We start from the raw sequence: 22,273 nt of genomic DNA on the forward strand, positions 1-22,273 counted from the left end.
TGCAATTGCAGCAAAAAGAATAAAATACCTAGGAATAAACTTAACCAAGGATGTGAAAGACCTATATGCTGAAAACTATAAGACATTTTTAAAAGAAATTGAAGAAGACACAAAGAAATGGAAAGACATTCCATGCTCATGGATTGGAAGAATCAACATAGTTAAAATGGCCATATTACCCAAAGCAATATACAGATTTAATGCAATCCCCATCAAAATCCCAATGACATTTTTTAAAGAAATAGAACAAAAAATCATCAGATTTGTTTGGAACCACAAAAGACCCCTAATAGCCAAAGCAATCCTAAGAAAAAAGAACAATGCTGGAGGTATCACACTCCCTGACTTTAGCTTGTACTACAGGTCTACAATAATCAAAACAGCATGGTATTGGCAGAAAAACAGACACATAGACCAATGGAATAGAATTGAGAACCCAGAAAAAAACCACATAAATATGGACAGATAATTTTTGACAAAGAAGAAAAAAACATACAATGGAGAAAAGACAGCCTCTTCTATAAGTGGTGCTGGCAGAATTGGAAAGCCACGTGCAAAAGAATGAAACTGGACTGCTATCTGTCACTATGTACCAAAATTAATTCAAAATGGATCAAAGACTTAAGCATAAGACCTGAAACAATAAACTGCATAGAAAAAAACATAGGTACTAAACTTATGGACCTTGGGTTCAAAGAGCATTTTATGAATTTGACTCCAAAGGCAAGGGAAGTAAAAGCTAAAATAAATGAATGGGACTATATCAAACTTTAAAGCTTCTGCACAACAAAAGAAGCCATCGACAAAATAAAGAGGCAACCAACTGAATGGGAGAAGAGTTTTGCAAACAGTTCCTCCGATAAGGGGCTAATATCCAAAATGTACAAGGAACTCATGCAATTCAACAACAAAAAAACAAACAACCCAATTGTAGAATGGGCCGAGGACCGGAAGAGACATTTCTCCAAAGAGGACATACAAATGACAAATAGACATATGAAAAAATGCTCAACATCACTAATCATCAGAGAAATGCAAATAAAAACCACAATGAGCTATCACCTCACTCCAGTTAGAATGGCTATCATCAACAAGACAAATAGTAACAAGTGTTGGAGAGGCTGTGGAGAAAAAGGAACCCTCATACACTGTTGTTGGGAACGCAGACTGGTGCAGCTGCTATGGAAGGCAGCATGGAGGGTCCTCAAAAAATTACAAATAGAATTACCATATGACCCAGCAATTCCTCTCCTGGGTATCTACCCAAAAAATCTGAAAACATTTATACATAAAGACAAGTGTGCTCCAGTGTTCATTGCAGCTTTGTTTACGGTGGCCAAGACAAGGAAACAACCAAAATGTCCTTTGATAGATGAATGGATAAAGAAGTCGTGGTATATATACCCAATAGAATACTATTCGATGGTAAGAAAAGATGAAACAGGACCATTTGTGACAACATGGATGGATCTTGAGACAATGCTAAGCAAAATAAGTCAGACAGAAAAAGCAGAGAACCATATGATTTCACTGATATGTGGTATATAAACCAAAAATAACAAAAGAACAAGACAAACAAATGAGAAACAAAAACTGATTGACACAGATAATAGTTTAGTGGTTATCAGAGGATAAGGGGGAAGGGGGGTGGTAGAGGAGGGTAAAGGGGATCAAATATACAGTGATGGAAGGAGAACTGACTCTGGGTGGTGAACACAAAATGGGATTTATAGATGATGTAATACAGACTTGTACACCTGAAATCTATGTAACTTTACTAACAATTGTCACCCCAATAAACTTTAAAAAAAAAACACCTCAAAAAAAATGAACGAATTTCTGAATATTAATTTTTTATCCTGCTACTTTGCTGAATTCATTTATCAGTTTTAATAAGTTTTTTTTTGGTGGAATCTTTAGGGCTCTTTATATTTATAATATTAAGTGACCTGCAAATAATGACAATTTTACTTCTTTTCAAATTTGGATGCTTTTATTTCTTTTTCTTGTCTGATTGCTGTTACTAGGACTTCCAATACTATGTTGAATAAAAGTGGTAAAAGTGGCCATCCTTTTCTTGTTCCTGATCTCAAGGAAAACACTTTTAGTTTTTTCCCATTGAGTATGATGTTAGCTGAGGGTTTGTCATGTATAGCCTTTATTATGTTGAGGTATATTTCCTCTATTCCCACTTTACTGAGAATTTATTATCAATGGATGCTGGATTTTGTAAAACACTTTTTCTGCACCTATTGATATGATTATATGATTTTTATCTTTCATTTTGTTTATGTGGTGTATTACATTAATTGATTTGTGGGTATTGAACCAAGCTTGCATTCCAGGAGTAAATTCAACTTGATCATGGTGTATGATCTTTTTAATGTATTGCTGAATTCAGTTTGCTAATATTTTGTTAAGAATTTTTGCATCTATGTTCATCAGGGATATCAGCCTATAGTTTTCTTTTAAAAAAATGTTTTCATTTGGTTTTGGAATCAGGGTAATGCTGGCCTTGTAAAATGAGCTTAGAGGCTTTCCCTCCTCTTGAATTTTTTGAAATAGTTTGAGGAGGATAGATGTTATTTTTTGAATGTTTGGTAAAATTCACCTGTGAAGCCATCTGGTCCAGGACTTTCATTTGTTGGGAGTTTTTTTTATTACTGGTTCAATGTTGTTAGTAGTAATCAATCAGTTCAGATTTTTTGTTTCTTTTTGATTCAGTTTTGAAAGACTTTATGTTTCTAGGAATTTATACATTTCTTCCAGGTTGACCAATTTATTGGCATATAATCGTTCATAATATTTTCTTATAATTCTTTGTATTTCTGTGGTGTGTCAATTGTCACTTCTCTTTCACTTCTGGTTTTACTTATTTGGGTCCTCTCTCTTTTATTTTTCATGAGTCTGGTTAAAGGTTTATCAATTTTTTTTTTTTATCTTTTCAAAGAACCAGTTTTTGGTTTCATTGATCTTTATATATATATTTTTAAGACTCTATTTCATTTATTTCCACTCTGATCTTTATTATTTCCTTCCTTCTACTCACTTTGGGCTTTGTTTGCAATTCTTTTTCTAGTTCTTTTAAATGTAAATTTAGATTGTTTATTTGAGATTTTTCTTGTTTCTTGATGTAGGCCTTTATTGCTATGAATTTTCTTTTTAGGATGCTTTCACTGTGTCCCGTAGATTTTGGGTCATTGTGTTTTCATTTTCATTTGTCTCAAGGTATCTTTTGATATTTTCCTTGATCTCATTGTTGATCCATTTACTACTTAGTGGCATGTTATTTAGCCTCTATGTGTTTGTGTATTTTTTAGTTTTTTCTTGTAATTGATTTGTAGTTTCATACCATTGTGGTCAGAGAAGATGCTTGATATGATTTCAATCTTCTTAAATTTATTGAGACTTGTTTTGTGGCCCAACATATGGTCTATCTTGAAAAATGTTCCATGTGTACTTGCAAAGAATGCATATTCTGCTGTTTTGGGGTGAAATGCTTTAAAAATATCAATTAAATTCATCTGGTCTAGTGTATCATTTAAGGTCACAGTTTTCTTGTTGATTTTCTGTCTGGAGATCTGTCCATTGGTGCCAATGGGGTGTTAAAGTCCCCTGTTATAGTTGTGTTTCTGTCGATCTCTCCCTTTATGTCAGTCAATATTTCCTGTATATATTTAGGTGTGTTCCTATGTTGGGTGCATAAATGTTTGTAAGGGTTATATCCTATTATTGGATTGATCCCTTTATCATTATGTAATGTCCCTCTTTATCTCTTCTTATAGACTTTGTTTGATGTAAGTATTGCTGCCCCAGCTTTTTGTTGTTTCCATTTACATGAAATATCTTTTCTAGCTCTTTACTCTAAGTCTGTGTGTGTCTTTTGATCTGAAGTGGGTCTCTTGTAGACAGCATATGTATGGATCTTGTTTTCTTATCTGTTCAGCTACCCTACGTCTTTTGATTGGAGCATTTAATTCATTTATATTTAAAGTAATTATTGATAGATACATAGTGATTGCCATTTTATTATTCATATTTATGTTCTTGCCAGTGTGGAGCTCACCACTAAATGAGTCATTGGAATGAAGTGTGATGAATATTTTGCCATGTAGGATGGGGCTAGAAAGGCGGGCGGGGCGTGGTCATGGAGGACCTTGTAAGTTACACAAGGGCTTCATCTTAAAGACAATGGGGAGCCATGGAAAGGTTTTAATACATGAGACATGACTGAATTTACTTTTTTACTCTCTTAGGAGCACAGCAGGGAGCTCAACAGTCGCATATTGGAGAGAAGGGGGCAGTGGCATTGAGAGACCTCCAGACCAGACATGGCTCTGAGTCCAAGGGCTAGTCTGGTCCTCTGTGAAGACCCAAAGATGACACCTAGTCTCAACTCCACTGAAGCCCCAAGTTTAGGTTCTGGCACCATCTCTGCACCCAACCCAGACATGAACCTTATTCCTACCTTAAATCCACCCCTGAGTCCTGGCTTGGCTCTGGTTCCAGACCTTAATCCAATACTGAATACTGTCTCTGAGGAGGGCCCTGGCCTAGGGTCTGATAACACACCCAGACCTGAAGACAGTCGGGCTGCGGCTCCAGCCTCCCTCCAGATCACCACTTCCCACTTTGGTGAAGCCCTGAGCCTGGAGTCGAATCACATCTCAAAGCCTAACTCACAGGAGGCCCTATGTCCAGCTTCAAACCTCATTCCAAGCCCTGGCTCAACCGAGGCCCAGGGTCTGAGCCTGGGGAACCACTCTGGGCTGAATTCTGAAGAAGCTGTCAACTCCCACTCAAGCAACGTTTTTGATTTGGGTCAGAGTAATTCCAATCCTTCCAGACCTGAATCAAACCCATTTATAAGCTCCTCTTCAAGAGAAGCCCTAGTTCTTGGCCACTGTATCTCCAGGCCAGACTCAAAAACACTCCTTATTCCAGCCTCAAACTCTTCTCTGGATTCCAACTCCGGTCAGCTGCTCAGCGCAGACTTAGAAACCATGTCCAAGCTGGACCTGAATGTGGCTCCAGGGTCTTGTGGGAACTTAATCCCAAACACCAGTGAAACCATCACTTTGATTTCACATAACATTTCTAGGTCTGTTTCAAAAGGAGCCTTTGGTGCAGTTTGGAACACGAGTTCCAAGGGAACCGTCAATGTGACTTCAGATGGCACTGCCAGGTCTGATTTGAATACGACTGCCACTCAGGTCTCATGTTTGACCCTAGTTCCTGTGTCCAATGATGGTATTAGCCGGCACTCCAGCACCTGTGAAGCTGACTCCATGCTTTCTCCACCCTCATGCATGACCCTGATCCTGGGCTCCAATGAGACTCTGAGCCTGGGCTCTAGCCTCATCTTCAGTGACACCTCCACCCTGTCACTGAGCAGCCAGCAGGATTATTCTGAGGACAACACCATCCACACCGTGCCCCTGGAGGAGAATCCACAGAGCTGGAGCGCGATGGCTGGTGCTGAGATGGGCCAGTTCCCGCTGGAGTTCCCTGCTTGCGACAACACAGAGAAGGATATCACAGATTTCCAAAGTATCGCTGAGGGTTAGTATGGCAAGGGCGACAGCCTCAGAGAGGGCACTGTCCTGGAAAAACTCTGCATTCACATTTATAGGGCTGGGAGGGGCGAGGTGAGGTGAGAGGAAGGGAACAACGTTCAGGGCATAACATGCAATATTAATTATGCACAAGAGGTCCAGTGCTTAGCCTCGGCTTGCTGTGCAAGTTGGGATGAGCGACTTAAATCTCTCTGAGCTTCAATTTCCTTAACTGTAATATCTCCACGATACTTTTATTATGTCCAAATTGAAAGTCAACCAACTATATCTTTCTTGCAAAAATGTATGCCTCTTTCTTTCTTGATAAATTTCAGACCTGGCTTTTCAGGTCAAAGTTTGACCAGTGGAGCAGGCAGGCTCTAGGCCTAGCTCACCTCCATTGAGTGTTTGCGGTCTCCACCTGAGCGAAGCCTTGGGGTCTTATCTGGAACCTGCACTCACTTCCAATATGCAGCAGTTTTGTAAATTAATCTCTCATCAGGTTTTGCTGTTGTGAAGATCTTATCTCAATTATTTATATCTCCAAATGTTTTTGTTTGTTTATATACCAATACCATATTGCAATTAAAAAAAATTACCATGGCTTTGCAAATATGTATTCATATCTGGTAGGGTAAGAATCCCTCTTAAAAGTTTTTTTCAAAATTATTCTGAGGACATCATCATCCAAACCATGCCTTGAAGGCTGTTAGTAAACCCTCATTCTTCCATATACATTTTAAAATATGTTTGTGTAGGTTCTCAAAAAATCTTGCAGGCATTTTTATTGGAATGTTATTAATTTATCCATCTATTAAAGTTTTCCTTTGCATATAGGATAAAGCTTTTACTGGAATTAAAAAAAATTCTCCATAAAGGTCTTATTACATTTTTGATAGGTTAATTCCTAGGTGCTTTATAGTTTTTTATTACTATCACGAATCATATCTTATTTTTGAGTACAATTACTATTTTGTATTGATGATGCTGATAATATAGAGGAACTTGGTTTTTGCAAGTTGATCTTTTTTAAAAACAGCCTTATTGATATCTAACTTTCATACCACACAATTTACCCACTGTGAGTGTACAATTTAATGGTTTTAAAATATATGCAGAGTTGTGCAACCATCACTACAATCAATTTTAGAACATTTTCATCACCCCTAAAAGAAACCCCAAACCTCTTAGATGTCACCCTCAACCCATCCCCCGACCCCCAGCCCTAAGCAACCACTAATATACTTTCTGTCTGTATAGATTCGTCTATTTTGGACATTTCATATATATGGAATCATACTATGCGTGGTCCTTTGTGATTGGCTTCTTTCACTTAGCATAATGTTTTCAAGGTTCATTCATTTTGTAGCATGTATCATGTACTTTATTTCTTTTTATGGCTGAATAATAATGTTGTACTGTATGGATATGCCACATTTTGTTTTTTTATCAGTTCATGTACACTTGGGTTGTTTCTACCTTTTGGCTACTTTGAAAATGCTACTATGTACATTCATGTACAAATTTTTGTACAGATATGTTTTCATTTCTCTTTTGTGTATGCCTAGGAGTAGAATGGCTAGGTCATATGGTAACCCTATGTTTAATCATTTAAGGAACTGCTAGGCTGTTTTCTAAAGTGGCTGAACTATTTTACACACCTACCAGCAGTGAACAAGGGTTCCAATTTCTCCACATCCTCACCAACACTTGTTATTGTCTTTCTTTTTTATTATAACCATTCTAGTAGGTGTGAAGTAGTATTTCATTGTGGTTTTGATTTGTGTTTCCCTGATGGCTAATGATGTTGAATGACTTTTCATATGCTTATCCACCTCTTATATATCTTTGGAGAAATGTCAATTCAAATCCATTGCCCATTTAAAATATTGGGTTACATGTCTTTTTATTATGGAGTTATAAGCTTATATATTCTTTATATAAGTCTCTTATCAAACCTATGATTTGTTAATATTTTCTCCTAACCTGTGGGTTGTCTTTTCACATTTTTAATGGTGTCCTTTGAAACACAAAAGTTTTTAATTTTGTTGATGTCCAATTTATCCATCTTTTCTTTCATTGTTTGTGCTTATGATGTCATATTTAGGAAATCATTACCTAATACAAAATCATGAAGATTTATGTCTGTGTTCCTCCTAAGAGTTTTATAATTTTAATTCTTACATTCAGGTCTTTGGTCCATTTTGACTTGATTTTTGTATATTATATGAAATTGGGTTCCAACTTCATTATTTTACATGTGAATGTCCATTTATCATCGTGATATAATTCACATATCTTACAACTCACCCATTTAAAGTGTGCAGTTCAATGGTTTTTGATGTTACATTATTAACTTTTTAAAAATTGTGATAGACTATATATAACATAAAATTTTCCACTTTGACCATTTTAAGTGTATAATTCAGTGCCATTAGTCATACACAATATTTTATAACCATTACCACTATTTCTAAAACTTTTCATCATCCCAAACAGAAACTCTAGCTATAAAGCAATAACTTCCATTCCTCTCTCCCCAGTCCCTGGTAAGCTCTAATTTACTTTCTGTCTGTATGAAACTGCCTACACAGGTCCCTCATGTAAGTAGAATCATACACTATTTGTCCTTTTGTGTCTGGTTTATTTCACTGAGCATAATGTTCATTCATGTTGTAGCATGTATCAGTACTTCTTTCCCTTTCATGGTTGAATAGTATTCTAATGTATGTACATACACATTTTATTTTTCCATTTATCCATGAATGGACACTTGGGTTGTTTCCACTTTTTGGCTTTTGGCCAATAATGCTACTATAAATATCAGTGTACAAGTATCTGAATCCTTGCTTTTAATTCCTTTAGATATATATCTAGGAATGGAATTGTTAGGTCAGATGGTAATTCTATGTTTAGCTTTTTGAGGAACCACCAAAGCGTTTTCTATAGCAGCTGCACCATTTTACATTCCTGCCAGCAAGGTACAAGGGTTCCAATTTCTCTACATCCTCGCAATTGAAAATAACCCTTGTTATTTTCCATTAACTTTTTCTTTTCTTTTTTTTATGATAGCCATTCTGAAGGGTGTGAAGTGATATCTCATTGTGGTTTTGATTTGCGTTTCCCTAATGACTAATGATGTTGAGCATCTTTTCATGTGCTGTTGGCCATTTGTATGCCTTCTTTGGAGAACTATCCATTCAAATCCTTTGCCCATTTTTGAATTTGTTTTTTGTTTGTCGTTGAGTTGTAGGAGTTCTTTATATATTTTGTATATTAATCCATTATTGGATATATTATTTGCAAATATTTTCTCCCATTCTGTGAGTTGCTTTTTATTCTCTTAATTGTCTCCGTTGACACACAGGTTTTTAATTTTAAAGAAGTCCAATTTGTATATTTTTTCTTTTATTGTCTTTTTTTGGTGTCATATTCAAGAAATTGTTGCCATATTAATGTCATGAAGATTTTTCCCTACGTTTTCTTCTAAAAGTTTTGTAGTTTTAGCTCTTAAGTATTTGAGTTAATTTTTGTATGTAGTGTAAGATAGGGTCCAACTTCATTCTTTTGCACGAGGATATTCAGTTTCCCAATACCATTGGTTGTAAAGACTGTCCTTTCGCCAGTGAATGGTTTTGGCACCTTTGTCAAATTTCAACTGACCATATATGTGAGGGCTTATTTTTGGATCCTTTATTCTATTCCATTGGTCTACATGTCTGTTCTTATGCCAATACCACACTGTTTTGATCAATATAGCTTTGTAGTAAGTTTTGAGATCAGAAAGTATGAGTCCACCAACTTAGTTCTTTTTCAAGATTGTTTTGGCTATTTGGGATCAATTTTTGTTTTCTAATAGGAACATTTTATTCATTTGCATTTTTTTTAAAAAATGTATTTTTGAATTGTATTAGTCTTTAAAAAACTTTTCAAGATAAAATTTTTTCAAAATTTTTTCAAGCATATCACTGAAATATGTAAAGTGTACTACCAATCTCAAGTGTAAGCTCAATGAATATTTACGTAAGTATACATGCTGGTAACTACCACCCATATTAAGACATAGATCTTTTCTAGCAGCCTAGAAGCTTCCCTTGTGTCCCTTTCCAGTTAATACCTCTTTTCCTAGGACAGCATTTGTTAGCCTTGGCACTGCTGACATTTTGTGTTGGATAACGCTTTGCTGTGTGGATGTGGGTATAGGGGTCTCTTCTGTACATTATGAAATGTATCAGTGGACTCTACTCTCTAAATGCTAGTAGCAACACCCCTTTCCCCTCCACAAGTCATGATAGCCAAAAATGTCTCCGGACATTGTCAAATATTCCAAGGGGGACAAGGTTGCATCCAGTTGATCACCGCTGCAGAGGTAACAATTCTTCTGATTTGCATCACCATAGACTAGTTTTGCCTGTTTTTTAACTTCTTGTCAATAGGATAATATTATATATACTGTTTTGACTCTGGCTTCTTTAGCCCAATATTGTGTCTGTCAGATTTATCCATATTGTTGCATATGTCTCAGTAGTTGATTCTCTTTTATTGTTTTGTAGTTTTCCATCATATGAACATACCACAATTTGTTTATCCATTCTTCTGCTGATGGATATTATGAATAAAGTTACTATAAACATTTTTGTTTGTCTTTGGTACACAGGCACATTTATCTACAAGTGGAATTTCTAGATCATAGCATAAGCTTATGTTTAACTTTAGTAGATGTCACCAGTTTTTTCAAAGTGGTTGAATTAATTTGTCCTTCCATGTGTGAGAGTTTCAATTGCTCCATATCCTCACCAACATTTGGTATTGTTAGTTTTAAAAATTTTAGCAATTCTGATAAATGTCTCGTGATATTTCATTGTGGTTTAAATCTCTTGATGACTACTGATGTTAAGCATCTTTTTATGTGATTATTGGCAATTTGAATATCCTCTTTTGTTAAGTGCCTGTTCAAGCCTTTTGCTCATTTAAAAAAATTGGGTTGTCTTTTTTCTTATTGATCTGTGGGAATTCTTTAGATAATCCAGATATGAGTTCTTTGCCATCTATGTATTGCAACTACTTTCTCCAAGTCTGTGACTTGATAAAGTCTTTTGATGAACAAAAGTTCTTAATTTTTTTTTTAAAGTTCTTAATTTTTAAGAACCCAATTTATTAATTTTTTTATTATTGCTTTTCTCTCGTGTTTAATAAATCTTTGTGTATCCAAAGATTCTGATAATATTCTCATATTTTCTTCTAGAAGCTTTATTGTTTAGCTTTCACATTAAATTTATGATATATCCTGTGTTAATTTTGGAAAACTATGTGAGAGAGGGACTTAAGGTTCATTTTTTTTCCCATATGGCTATCTAATTGTTCCAGACCATTTATTAAAAATACCATAGCGGGTGGCCAGTTAGCTCAGTTGGTTAGAGCATGGTGCTAATAGCACCAAGGTAGCCGGTTCGGTCCCTGCATGGGCCACTGTGGGCTGTGCCCTCCTTAAAAAAATAAATAAATAAAATAAGAAATAAAAAATACCATAGTTTTCCCACTGAATTGCAGTGTCACCTTTGAATTAAATCAAGTGACTGTATATGTGTAGGTTTATTTCTGGACTCTTTCTGCTCCTTTGATTGTCTATCCTTAACCATTGCCTTAATGACTGTGTTTTAAGTCTTGATTTCTAGTAGTGTAAGTCTTCCAACTTTGTTCTTTCTCAAGACTGTCTATTCAAGGTGCTTTACTTTTCCATATGAATTCTAGAAATAGCTTGTCAATTTTCCTAAAATAAAATAAAAATCTGTGAAATTTTCATTGAATCTATGGATCAATTTAGGTAGCATTGTCTTCTTTATAACTGTATTTTCCAATCCATGCCCATTTATATTGATCAGTTATGGATAAATGGATATCTATGTTTATGTTCTTTGCTGTGACTATTTTATGGGGTTTTTTTCTCCTTTTTTGATATTTTTCCCCTCCCTGTTTTCTCCCCTACGTGTATGGAAATTGTATGCAGTATTAAGTCTTTTAGTGATTTTCAAGCTACAGTGTGCATATTTAGCTAATTAAAGTACAAATTAATCAATGCATTTGTCTTCCAGACAGCTTAAGATTTAGGAACATTTTAACCCTATTTAATTACCACCCCCTCTAATTTACATGTTATACTGGTGATATCTTCTCTTTAACCCCATAAATATTATTATTTATGTAATGTTCTTATACTTACTCAAATATTAACAAATATTAACCTCGCTCTTTTACTTCACTGCATGTGGCATCTCAGACCTTCCATCTGGCATTGATTTCCTTTTTCCGGAAGTATATCCTTTAGAATTTCCTTTAGTAAATTGTGCTGATGGTAAACTTTATCATTTTTGTCTGAAAAATGCCTCTTGTTTGCCTTCATTCTTTTTTTAAAGACTTAAAACAATAAAATCTTGCAGAAAATTTGAAACAGTAGAAATGTTTTTTGTAAATAATTTGATAATAAGTTGCCAAATGATGTCCCCTCACTTCTGAATTTTAGTTGGTATTTTTTTTTTACCAAAAAAAAAAGAGACAAAAGTTAACCATCAAAAATCATGAAATTAATATTGATTCACTGCTACCATCTAATCCTCAGACCTCATTCAAATGTCACTAATTGTCCCAGTAATGCTTTTTATGGAAAACAAAAGGATCTAGCTCAGAATTATTCATGACACTTTTTTTTTTTTACCTAGTCTGTTTTGTTTCCTCAGTCCTCAGCCTTTTCTTGACTTTCATGTCCTTGATACATTTGAAGATTACAGTCCAGCTCTTTTGTAAGTGGTGCTTAAGTTTGGGTTTGTCTGATGTTTCCTCATGGTCACATTCATATCGTACATCTTTGGTAAGAATTGAACAGAAGCGATGCTGGCTTTTTCTCATTGCAGCCTATCTGGTGGCATATTATTTTGATTTGTTCCATTAATGGTGATATTCACTTTGATCACTCGAGTAAGATGCATGCTGCCAAGGTTCTCTACTGCAACGTCACTATTTACCCCTTTGTAATAAATATTATGTGGGGAGGTACTTTGAAACTATGTAAATAGTCCATTACTTATCAAACTTCATTTGGTCATTTACTTATTTATATTATTATAGACTTGTGTAGTTTTCTAGATTATTTAATGGGCTATATCATCTGTTCCTACCACTATTTATTGTGATACTCAGACTTTCCCCAATTTGACTAGTGGACTTCCCTTTGAGCAAGCTTTTGTGTCCTTTTGACACATCCTTATCCTTGTTTTCCAGTATAAGATGTCTCAGGCTCATTCTGTACTTTCCCTGCCCAAGTGCTAGAATCAGCCATTTCTCAAAGGCGCCTTGTCCGTTTTAGTGGAGAATGGTACTTAGAAACCAAGATCTTGTGTTACTACTATCTGTGTTACTACTATCTGTTTTACTACTATTCAGGTGTCTCTGCTTCTCCCTATTAGCTCCAAACCTCTGGTGGCCAAGATGGCCCTGACATTCTATGCTGTCATAGGTTCTCAGGAGGAAAGAGGCATGCTCTCTTAAATAAAGAGCTATATTGGCCCAGTTCAGCCAAAAGCCCATCCCTGGACCAATTACTGTGGCTGGGGGCATGGGACTGTCTTATTGGCCAAGCTTGGTTCCAGGCCCACCCCTATTTGAAGAGGGGTGATGGCTGAGGCTTCAGAATTCAGCTACATGGAATGGGTAACCCATGGGGAAGACAGAATCTCTTTCACCAAAAGATGAGGAAATCTGGGGCTGACAAAACAGCAGGTATCTACTATCACAAATAAGAGTTTAATTATAAATTGTGATAACAGTTGAAAGAAAATAATAAAATGATACCAGAGAGGACCACAGTGGGCCCTCCATTAGCCGAAGGTCAGGGGAGACCTCTCTGAGGAGTAACAGGCAAGCTGAGACCTGAAGGAGGGGAGCCAGACCTGAGCAAGGGCTTGTGGCAGTGGATTGGCCCAGGTGGAGGAATCTGCCTGTGCAAAGGCTCTGAAGGAGGCCAGTGTGGCCAGAGGATGGTGAGTGAGGGGAGAGCAGCGGGAGACAAGGCTGGTGAGGGGGCAGGAGAGACTGACCTGGCAGGGGGTTAAAAGCACTGGCAAAGATGCCGGCTTTATGCTCAGTGAAATGGGGATCCCACTGAAGGGCTTTCGGGAGGGGAGCTCAGTCTGGCTGCTGGGGGAGTAAGGATTGGAAGGGCCCAGTTGGGGAGGAGAGACGGGACTATGGCACTAGGTGTACCATATCTTTATCCTCCCTCTTCTCTCCTCATTGAAACTATGACATGCAGGAGCCTTTGATGAAGTGGCCTCGTGCCTGGTGAACCTGCCAGGGAAGAGAGAGGATGGCAACAAAATGACTCTGGTATGCTTCCTGCCCAAACTCCTGCTGACTTCCTAGGATGCGATCGCCCCACCTCCTGCCCTACTCCCCAGCCCTAACCCCAGCATTCCGTTTCTCTGCCTGACTCTTTCTTTCTCCATGGTGCTCATAGCCTTCTGAGGCACACTATGCTTTACTTATTCATCTTATTTCTTGTTAGTCTCTCCCACTATAATGTATTCCCCCACAAATAGGGGATTTTTGTGTGTCTTATTCACAGCGATATTCCCAGCATCCAGAGCACAGCCTGGCACATCATAGGTGCTCCATACATTTTTTTAAAGTGACTGAATTGTGAGAGGGTCTCTAAAGGGGATAGAAAGGCTGGAAAAGGCCTGTTTCAGGACACAGTTCTGACCCAGGTCTTGGCCATGCAGCAGGCCTCGGGAGGCCAGAGAAAGCCAGCCTCAGCAGGACTTGGTGAAACAGTACCTAGCACACAGTAGGGACTCAATAAAATTGGTGAGGGCCAGTGAGGGCAGACTAGACAGGCTGGTGGACATGAGTGTGGCATATGGAGTGTGGGCAACACAGGTTGTTGGACCAAGTCTGGAGGCAGGGAATCTTCCCAGACTAGGATGCATGGAGAAAGGCCCTGTCCTGAGGCTGCTCAGAAGCAAGCTCCAGTCCCTGGGGGAATGCAGGATGGGGAGAGAGTGACAGGTCTAAGAAGAGGTCTTGCATTTTGGGGGCATCTGTCCTCATCCTATCGCATTTTTCTAGCTGTCCACCTGTTCTTGCCACACTGGCCTTTTTCTCTTTCTCACACATGCCAGCCTCATTCTTACCTCAGGGCCTTTGCACTTGCTGTACCTTTTGCCAGAAAGGTTCTTCGCTTCTGTAAGATGGGTGTAATAAAGTTGAGGTGAAGGCTATGTTAGATAATGTGTGCATAGCACTGGTCATGGTCCCTGGACAAAAGAGGTTTATTATTGCAACCTCTCAACCAATTTTATTGAGTCCCTACTGTGTGCTAGGTACTGTTTCAGGCACTAGAGATACAACAGTGAAGTGACATTCTAGTGGGAGACAGGCAGACCCTCTCTCTAGTTCTTCACATGACTACCTCTTTCTTGTTATTCAGGCTCGGCCCGAAAATTATCTCCTCTGAGAGACCTTCCCTGACCTAAATTAACCATCCCTCTCTCATCACTTTTGCAGTAGAAGTTATCCATTGCTGTTTAATAAACCACCCCCAAAATTAGTGGTTTAAAAGTTCTTTCTAGCTACTGGGGCAGGAAGAATGAGAAGGGCCTGATTTCTTATGATTCTGAAATTTGACTGGGCTCCTCAGTGGGGTAGTTCTTCCGCTTTGCAGCTGTGGGCTGAGATCGCTGGGGGAGGAACGGCTGGCACATCCAAGATGCCCCTCATCTTTCAGGGTCTCTCTTTACATGGTATCATCATTCCATGGCAGCTGGGTTCCAGAGGGGAAAAGCTGCCAGTTCCTTTAAGGGTTAGGCCAGGAACTGTCCTAGCATCACTTCTACAGCATTCTATTGGTCCAAGAAATTGGTGAGATGAGCCCAGATTCAAGGGGCCATCTGTCCTCTTGATAGGAGGAGTGGGAAAGGACTTATGGTATCTTTAACCCACCACACTCTCCATCAGATTACCTTGTTTTGCTCTCTTTACTATATGAAGTTTGGTTTTTAAACATTTATTTCATGTTTTTTTCTTCCTTTGCCTTAAGATAAGGAGAATGAATAGATTAATTGGACATTGATTAATGTCTTCACTCTCAGGTAGCAGAATGCCTTAATCTGACCAGGATGTGCCCTTAAGAAGGATAGATACTAGAAGGTCCTTAAGAGGTATTACTAATGTGAGGTTTCAGCTTGAGGTGTTGGGACCCTTTCTGTCCCCTCAGCTGCTGCTCCTTCTGCCTTCATTGACTGGAAAAGGGGAAGTGTTTCGCAGTCCCTGATATCTGTCCTCCTTCAAATGCTGGCCTACAGGAGTCTCCACCCCCCTGCTGCCACCTTCTCAAATCTCACCCTGCACTGCCACCCTCAAGTTCCCCTTGTGGTTTCTCATTTCTCTTGAGGGTTGCAGGCGGGGGGTGGGGGTGGTGGTGGTGCTGGCAGCTGGGGAGGAGCAGGCTGGCTTGCTTGCAGGTGGCAGGTGGCTCATGGGGCTGTAGGGACAGCCCTAGAAAGCTGGGTTCTTACTCATGGCTTTGCCTTCTGTTGCCCCCAAGGTCAAAAATGTCATCACCCTCCAGAAGAGCCAGGATTTGCTGGAAACGGAAGGAGAGAAGAAGACCATGGTGAAGAAGATGATGGTACAGGAGCCACATACATATCGGTGGCATTGGGGTGGGGAAGCGGCGGAAGCCCTTAGTCCACCCACTGATGAGGCGGGAAGAGGACAGATGAGGAGGCAGGACACGGGGATGAGTCTCAGCTCCACCTCTAACTGCCCTCCAGAGGGGGCTCGGGCAGGTCATTTCCCTTCTCTGAGCCTCACTCTTCTCATCTTGCAAATGCCTGTGATAACAGTACCTGTGTCACTGCTTGTTGGGAGGACACAACCCAATGGTTAGTTTATGGTAAAGCATTGTGCACCTGGGAGGAGATATTCTTATTTAATACTGGAAATGCCTTCTGGTGGGGTACTTCTGAGAGTTTCCGTATCATTTTGCTAAATACAGTCACTTCTCAGTTATCCACCAGAATGGGTTGGACAGAGATAACCACTGAATTGTCCAAAATTATATTTTCCTTTGCCCTTGGTACCTTCATTTAACTAACATTAATTGAGCACCTATTGTGTGTAGGTGCTAGATCAAAAGTGAGTAGTAATTAGGAGAACATTTTTAAAGGAATTCAACAGGATCTCTCTCAAGGGCCCTTCATAGTGTTTTTGCTTCAGGCCAGTCCATGGTTGAAATACACCTCCCCACCACGAGGCTGTGGAAACAGTTGTCACTAAGCTCCACATGTGGGGTGCAGCCAGTTAGGGCGTGGGGTCTTTTTGGTGGCCTTGAACTGACTGCTCAGGGTAGGATTGAGTGGTGAGCTGGCTCCTCCCAGTCGAGGCCCGGCAGGTCTTAGAGGTGGGGGCGTTCTGCCCAGGCTGAGGGGTTTCTGCAGCCTGCTCCCTGTGAGGAGGGGTGGCCCTGGCCCTGGTAGTCTGCAGCGGCCTCTATCCCTCACTGGTCCCTCTGCGGTCCCCTGTGCAGAGGCAGATCCAGGAAGAGCCACTGGATTCTCTCTCCAGCTCCGTCCGCCAGCAAGCCATGGAGACCTTGACAAAGCTGAGGTGTCCACAGCCCCTTCCCTGATCCTCATCCCCTTTCCTTCTTCTCATGGGCTCTGCCTGTCTCTTCTGGGTCCTCTTTGCTGTACCTCCACCCCACTCCTGTGCTTTTTCCTCTCCCCTTGCCCAGTCCCTGCCTGGGTGATCTGCCTTCCACACTCACTTCCCTCCTCCCCTCCCCGCCTCCCGCACTTTGTGGCTCTCAATCTCAGGCTGAGCCCTGATCCCCCCTCCAGGAGCCCTCATCCCAGCCCTCCATCCTTAGCTCCGGCCTCTAGCCGCAGGACTACCTCCCTCACTCCATACCTTTGCGTTCTGTCTCTTCCCTAGTCACACCTGCCCAGCCCTGGGTGTGCGGGAAAGGTCAGAGCTGGTGAACACGTGTGTGAAGAGTGTGTTCTCCCTGCCTCCTGTGCAGGCCATGCAGGAGAAAGATGAGGCCACAGCTGAGACCATACAGGTGAGCAGGCCCCTCTCCAGAGGGTCCTTGGGGTTGTCCAGGGTCTTCAGAGGGATGCAAATTTGTGGACTCCTAGCAAGGAGAGAAAGGGTGTTCCAGGAGGTAGATAAGGAGCTTCACCCTCATACTCAAGCTGCGGGGCTTTGGGCAATTCACCTCCCCTCTCTTGGCCTGAGTAGGCCTTCGATACATATTTGGGGAATGAATGAATCTTCAGAAAAAGGATCGATCCCTCATCTGGAATGCTTTGACCACTTCTGGGCCCTGCCCTGTGAGGGGATGTGGCCAGAGGAGGCAGCCAACACTGGGAAGCGGGGCCTGAGGACTGGCCCGCAAGGAAGCAAAACAGGGCTGAGACCCGGAGAAGCAGAAGCTTAAAGGGCTCACTCCTATGAGCATCTTTAAAGCTCTGCAGGGCTGTCCTAGGAGGAATGGGCAGAAGTGACCCTTAGTGCGGGATGTAGGGTCAGTGGGGGAGGTTAAGGAAGAAGGGTTTCACCTCAGGGTGAGCCACGGGCATTCATCGTTTCCTTCATCAAATATTAACTGGGGGCCTACTCCAGAGGTACAGGGGTGAGATACAGTAGGGGCAATGGCAGGGGGGAGATAGACATTATGAAAGAATCATACAATTAATACAAAAGTACCATAGTGGTAAACATAAGCAAGAAGTACTTGGTGCTATAAAAAGCCTGGAATGGGGGCACCTGGCCTAGGTGAGGGTCACGGATCACGGGGCTGAAGCTGAGAGGTTAAAGAAGAACTAATTGGCTGAAGGGAGTGGGGCGGCCAGAAGGAACAGCACACCAGGCAGAGAGAACAGTTTGTACAGAGGTCTGAGGGCAGAGAGAGCATGGTGACTGCATGAATGACCAGGAGGCAGTGTGGCTGGAGCCTAGAGGGCCAGGCAAGGGTGCTGGGAAGTGAGGCTAGAAAGTGGTGAGGGGTGAATCACTGCAGCATGAGGGTTCTGGGTCCTGGAGGTGGTGCACTCAAGGGAAAGGTTGGGGGGGTCCTTGCTGGGTGGGAAGAGAACAGGCCTCTTGTAGTACCAGGCCTAGCCAGCAGAGGTCAGTGATGCACAGCGGTGGGCTGCAGATGGGCGGGAAGGAGGAGGTAGTTGGCCTGTGAGGCTCGCTTGGTGGTTGTGGTGTAACCCTGTGTGCACAGACTTAGGATGCCTGGACAATGACACCCTGGGAGACAGATGTGGGGAGCTTGCAGGAGGAGAGGAGGCAGGGGAGAGAGGATCTTCCCAGAGTGACACAAACTCAGCCTTGTGTACGTGCAATGTCTGCACCTTCATAAGACAATACCAGGCTGTGGTTTGACAGAGGAAGGAGGGAAGCTGGGCAGGGGAGAGATGGCTCCCTGAAGGGGCAAGTTGAAAAATCTATTTGGGTCCAGGAGTAGGAATTTGAAAAAGAATCAGAGCACTTCCCCAGAGACTGATAAAAGTGTATCTAGCTCTTACAGTTCTAGAGCATTTTTCCACCCATCCTCTCGTGTGTTGCTCATGACTTGAAATTTCCTTGTTGTGTGACCTTGGACAAGTGTCTCCTCGTTTGTTAAACCACAAAAACACTTGAGGACGAAGTGATGTGGTTTTCATCGGGCACTCACCTGGCCTGTGGTAGATTCTCAGTAAATGCTGGGTCTCTGCTTCTTCTCCCTGTAAAGTAGGAAGTGCAGCGATAAAAATTACCAATTTATTGATAGGGAAACTGTAACCCGTGGAGGGGAATTAATTTGTCCAATGTCACACATTGTTAGTCTCAGAGCGGGGACCAAAAAGCAGCTCTCCTGGGTCCAATTGCGCCCCCCTCCCCTGACCCATATGAGAGGTTGCCTGGGGCTGGGGTCTGCTCCGGAAGCTCCCTAGTGGCTTGGTCCTCCTCTCGTCCACAGACACTTTACCATCAGACCTTGGATGCACTGCAGACATTGCTCAACACCCTCTTTGTTGAGGACCCCACTCCTGCTGGGCTGAAGAGCATTTTAGAGGTGTGGGGGCAGGGAGGAGAGGAAGGGTGGAGGGGAACGAAGAATGGCTCAGGAGGGGCTGGTAGGGAGGTGGGACCCAGAAGGAGGGGTTTGCCTTCAGGACATTTTGTGCCAGTGTTCTGCCTCCCTGTCCTTACAGGCCCTGCCCTAGACTCCTGCCCCTTTACTCTCTTCCTACCCCCATCCTCCTACTAAAGCTGCCCCCATATCTTTGCTCTCTTCATTCTTGCCCTATCTTTCTCTTTTCTCCTCATGACTCTCCATCTTTCACCTCTCTCCTCATTGACCTTTGTCCTCACTCTGGCCTTTTAATCCTCGTCTCAGCTTCTGGATCCCATGTCTCCCTATGCTCCAAGAAGAAGAGGGCTGTGGGGAGTTGCCTTTATGCCCTCCCCAGCAGCTTTCTGCTGATTGGTGAAGGCTGGCCTGCCCACCCAGGCAGCAGAGGCTGGTAACCAGCCTGTAGCCTTGAGTCTTGCCCTTGTCCTCGCAGCCCCTGGGGCCCTGGATGAACTCTGGAAAGGCCCATGAGCGAGCACGGGCTGTGAAGAGCAATGTCTCTGTGTTGAACCACACACTTCTGACCCTGCCTTTCTTTGTGAGTGACCCCTGGGGGCAGGGGGACACTCCTAAGGAGAATCTTCCCAGCTCAGAGGGTGCCTGTGCATCATCCAGAGATTCCCAGGTGGCCCTTGCCATCCTCACAGGGCTCTGCTATCAGGGACAGACTTTTCAGCTTTGTTCACTCTTTACTGTGTAGCATAATTGAACCTATAAGACTAAATCCTAAGATTACAACACAAACAGATGTCCTCGGGATTCCCTGCACTGGGGCTTCTGCTCGGGAGGCTCATCCTTCGCCTCGGGGATCCTGATGAGGAGATTGGCCGGGAGGCTCTGGATGGCATCATCATCCTCTACACCATCCTGGAGCTCCAAAAACGTAAGCCTTTGGAACGCCTCTGAAGCCAGGCTTCTGAGCAGGCCCTCAGCCTGGGGATTGACTGGAGCCTTAGCTACAAGGCGGTGGTGGGAGCTGGAGGAGACCAACACAGAGTCTGATGGGGTCTGCAGAACCTGGTGCGAAGACTTAGTCTCCACAGGACCAAGGGACAAAGGCTGCAAACAAACCCACTTTTAAAAAAAATACTGACTTTAATAGAAAATATCACATTGTAAACAAGTCCGTTGATCCATTAGCTTAAAACAGAAAGGCAGCACAATCATGTATAAAAGCGAAAGACACAATGCTGGTAGCAAACACAGCACTTAAAGAGAAGCCTAAGCCAGGCTCTGAAAGATCTTTCCCAGAAAGAGAGGCAGCAGCACCTTGAAACAAGCATAAATTTGGGGGGGAGGAGGCAGCATCCACTCCATGAAGGCTTAAGAGAGAAAGAGGAAGACAGAGCAATAGACTCATCTTGTGAATAACGGGTGAAGGATAAAGAGGCAAAAGGGTCAAACAAATTTTGATTTAAGCAGTCCTATCTAAGCCTTTCTTCATCCTTCCAAGTTTAATTTGTGACTCTCATTTTCACATTCCCATAGCACCATGTACACCCAGGCATGATAGCTCTAATATCTTGTTTCCTGGTCTTTCTTCCCCACTAGACTATAACCCCATTTGAGAGCAGGGTAAGGCTGTGTCTTTGTTCACCACTATATCCCCATGGGTTAGCCCTCGGCCTGACATATGGTAGGTGCTCAGTGAATGTTTATTGAGTGAATGAAGAAAGAGCAGATCTTACCTTAGAATCTGGAGTGGCTGAAGCCTATAGGTGGGAGAACAGGCCAGGATTCAGCTTCAGGGAGCTAGCGATGTGCTATGGGCTGACACGAGTACCCAGCTGGCACTGTACGCAGACGTGCACAGTATGAGTTGTTGCTTCCTTCTTTTTTTCCATAGTTCCAACTCTGCCCCAAACCAAGGGACTTGGCATGTTGTTTAAACTTCCATGGCTCTGGAAGCAGGGTGGCCTAGATACAAAACCTGGCTGTGTGACCTCAGGCAAGTACTTCTCTGTCCAGGCCTAGATTTCCTCATCTGGAAAAAAGGGTATAGTAGGATATAACTCACAAGCTTTTTGAAAGATTAAATGAGATCATATATATATATGTAAAGAGATCAGCTCAGTGACACACATTATAGGCATTTGTCAAATAGAGTTCCCTTTTTCCCATCCCTACAAGGATCATCTTACTAGTTTCAGCCTTTTGGGATCTATGTGGTATCTCTGCTTTTCTTGACCTCTAGTATTTGGTGCAAAGATTTGGACCCTGGGAAATTTCCCCTGCTGCTGAGGAACCACTCAGGCCTCCTGTGCGATGGGTGAAAGTGATACAAGCCACGTTAATCATCAGCCTCAGAAGCGAGGATTGTAGAGACCAAATTGCTATTACTAGATTAAGCAAATAAAAATATAGGATACCCAGTTAAATGTAAAGTTCAGATAAACAATGAATAATTTTGAGTATATTTGAGACATACTTTCACTAAAAATTATTTGTTTATCTGAAATTCACATTTAACTGGGTATCCTGCATTTTATTGGGCAAACCTCGGCCAAACCCCCTCTGTTAGATTTTCCAGGAGTGA

The 22,273-nt window shown here is 41.6% G+C and overlaps 1 protein-coding gene across 1 annotated transcript in view; it reads left to right on the forward strand.

Moving 5' to 3' along the window:
• The first annotated feature begins 4,331 nt into the window (after positions 1-4,331).
• Positions 4,332-22,273, forward strand: part of MROH7 (maestro heat like repeat family member 7) — a 44,996-nt gene continuing 27,054 nt past the window's right edge. The window contains exons 1-8 of the mRNA XM_019742859.2: positions 4,332-5,562; positions 13,861-13,934; positions 16,153-16,236; positions 17,137-17,216; positions 17,544-17,673; positions 19,582-19,677; positions 20,171-20,275; positions 20,485-20,620. Coding sequence (XP_019598418.2) covers positions 4,332-5,562; positions 13,861-13,934; positions 16,153-16,236; positions 17,137-17,216; positions 17,544-17,673; positions 19,582-19,677; positions 20,171-20,275; positions 20,485-20,620 — 1,936 coding nt within the window. The remainder of the gene's footprint in view (positions 5,563-13,860; positions 13,935-16,152; positions 16,237-17,136; positions 17,217-17,543; positions 17,674-19,581; positions 19,678-20,170; positions 20,276-20,484; positions 20,621-22,273) is intronic.

Source organism: Rhinolophus sinicus, linkage group LG06 (assembly GCF_036562045.2).
Source record: "Rhinolophus sinicus isolate RSC01 linkage group LG06, ASM3656204v1, whole genome shotgun sequence".
In the NCBI taxonomy this organism is placed as follows: Eukaryota; Metazoa; Chordata; class Mammalia; order Chiroptera; family Rhinolophidae; genus Rhinolophus; species Rhinolophus sinicus.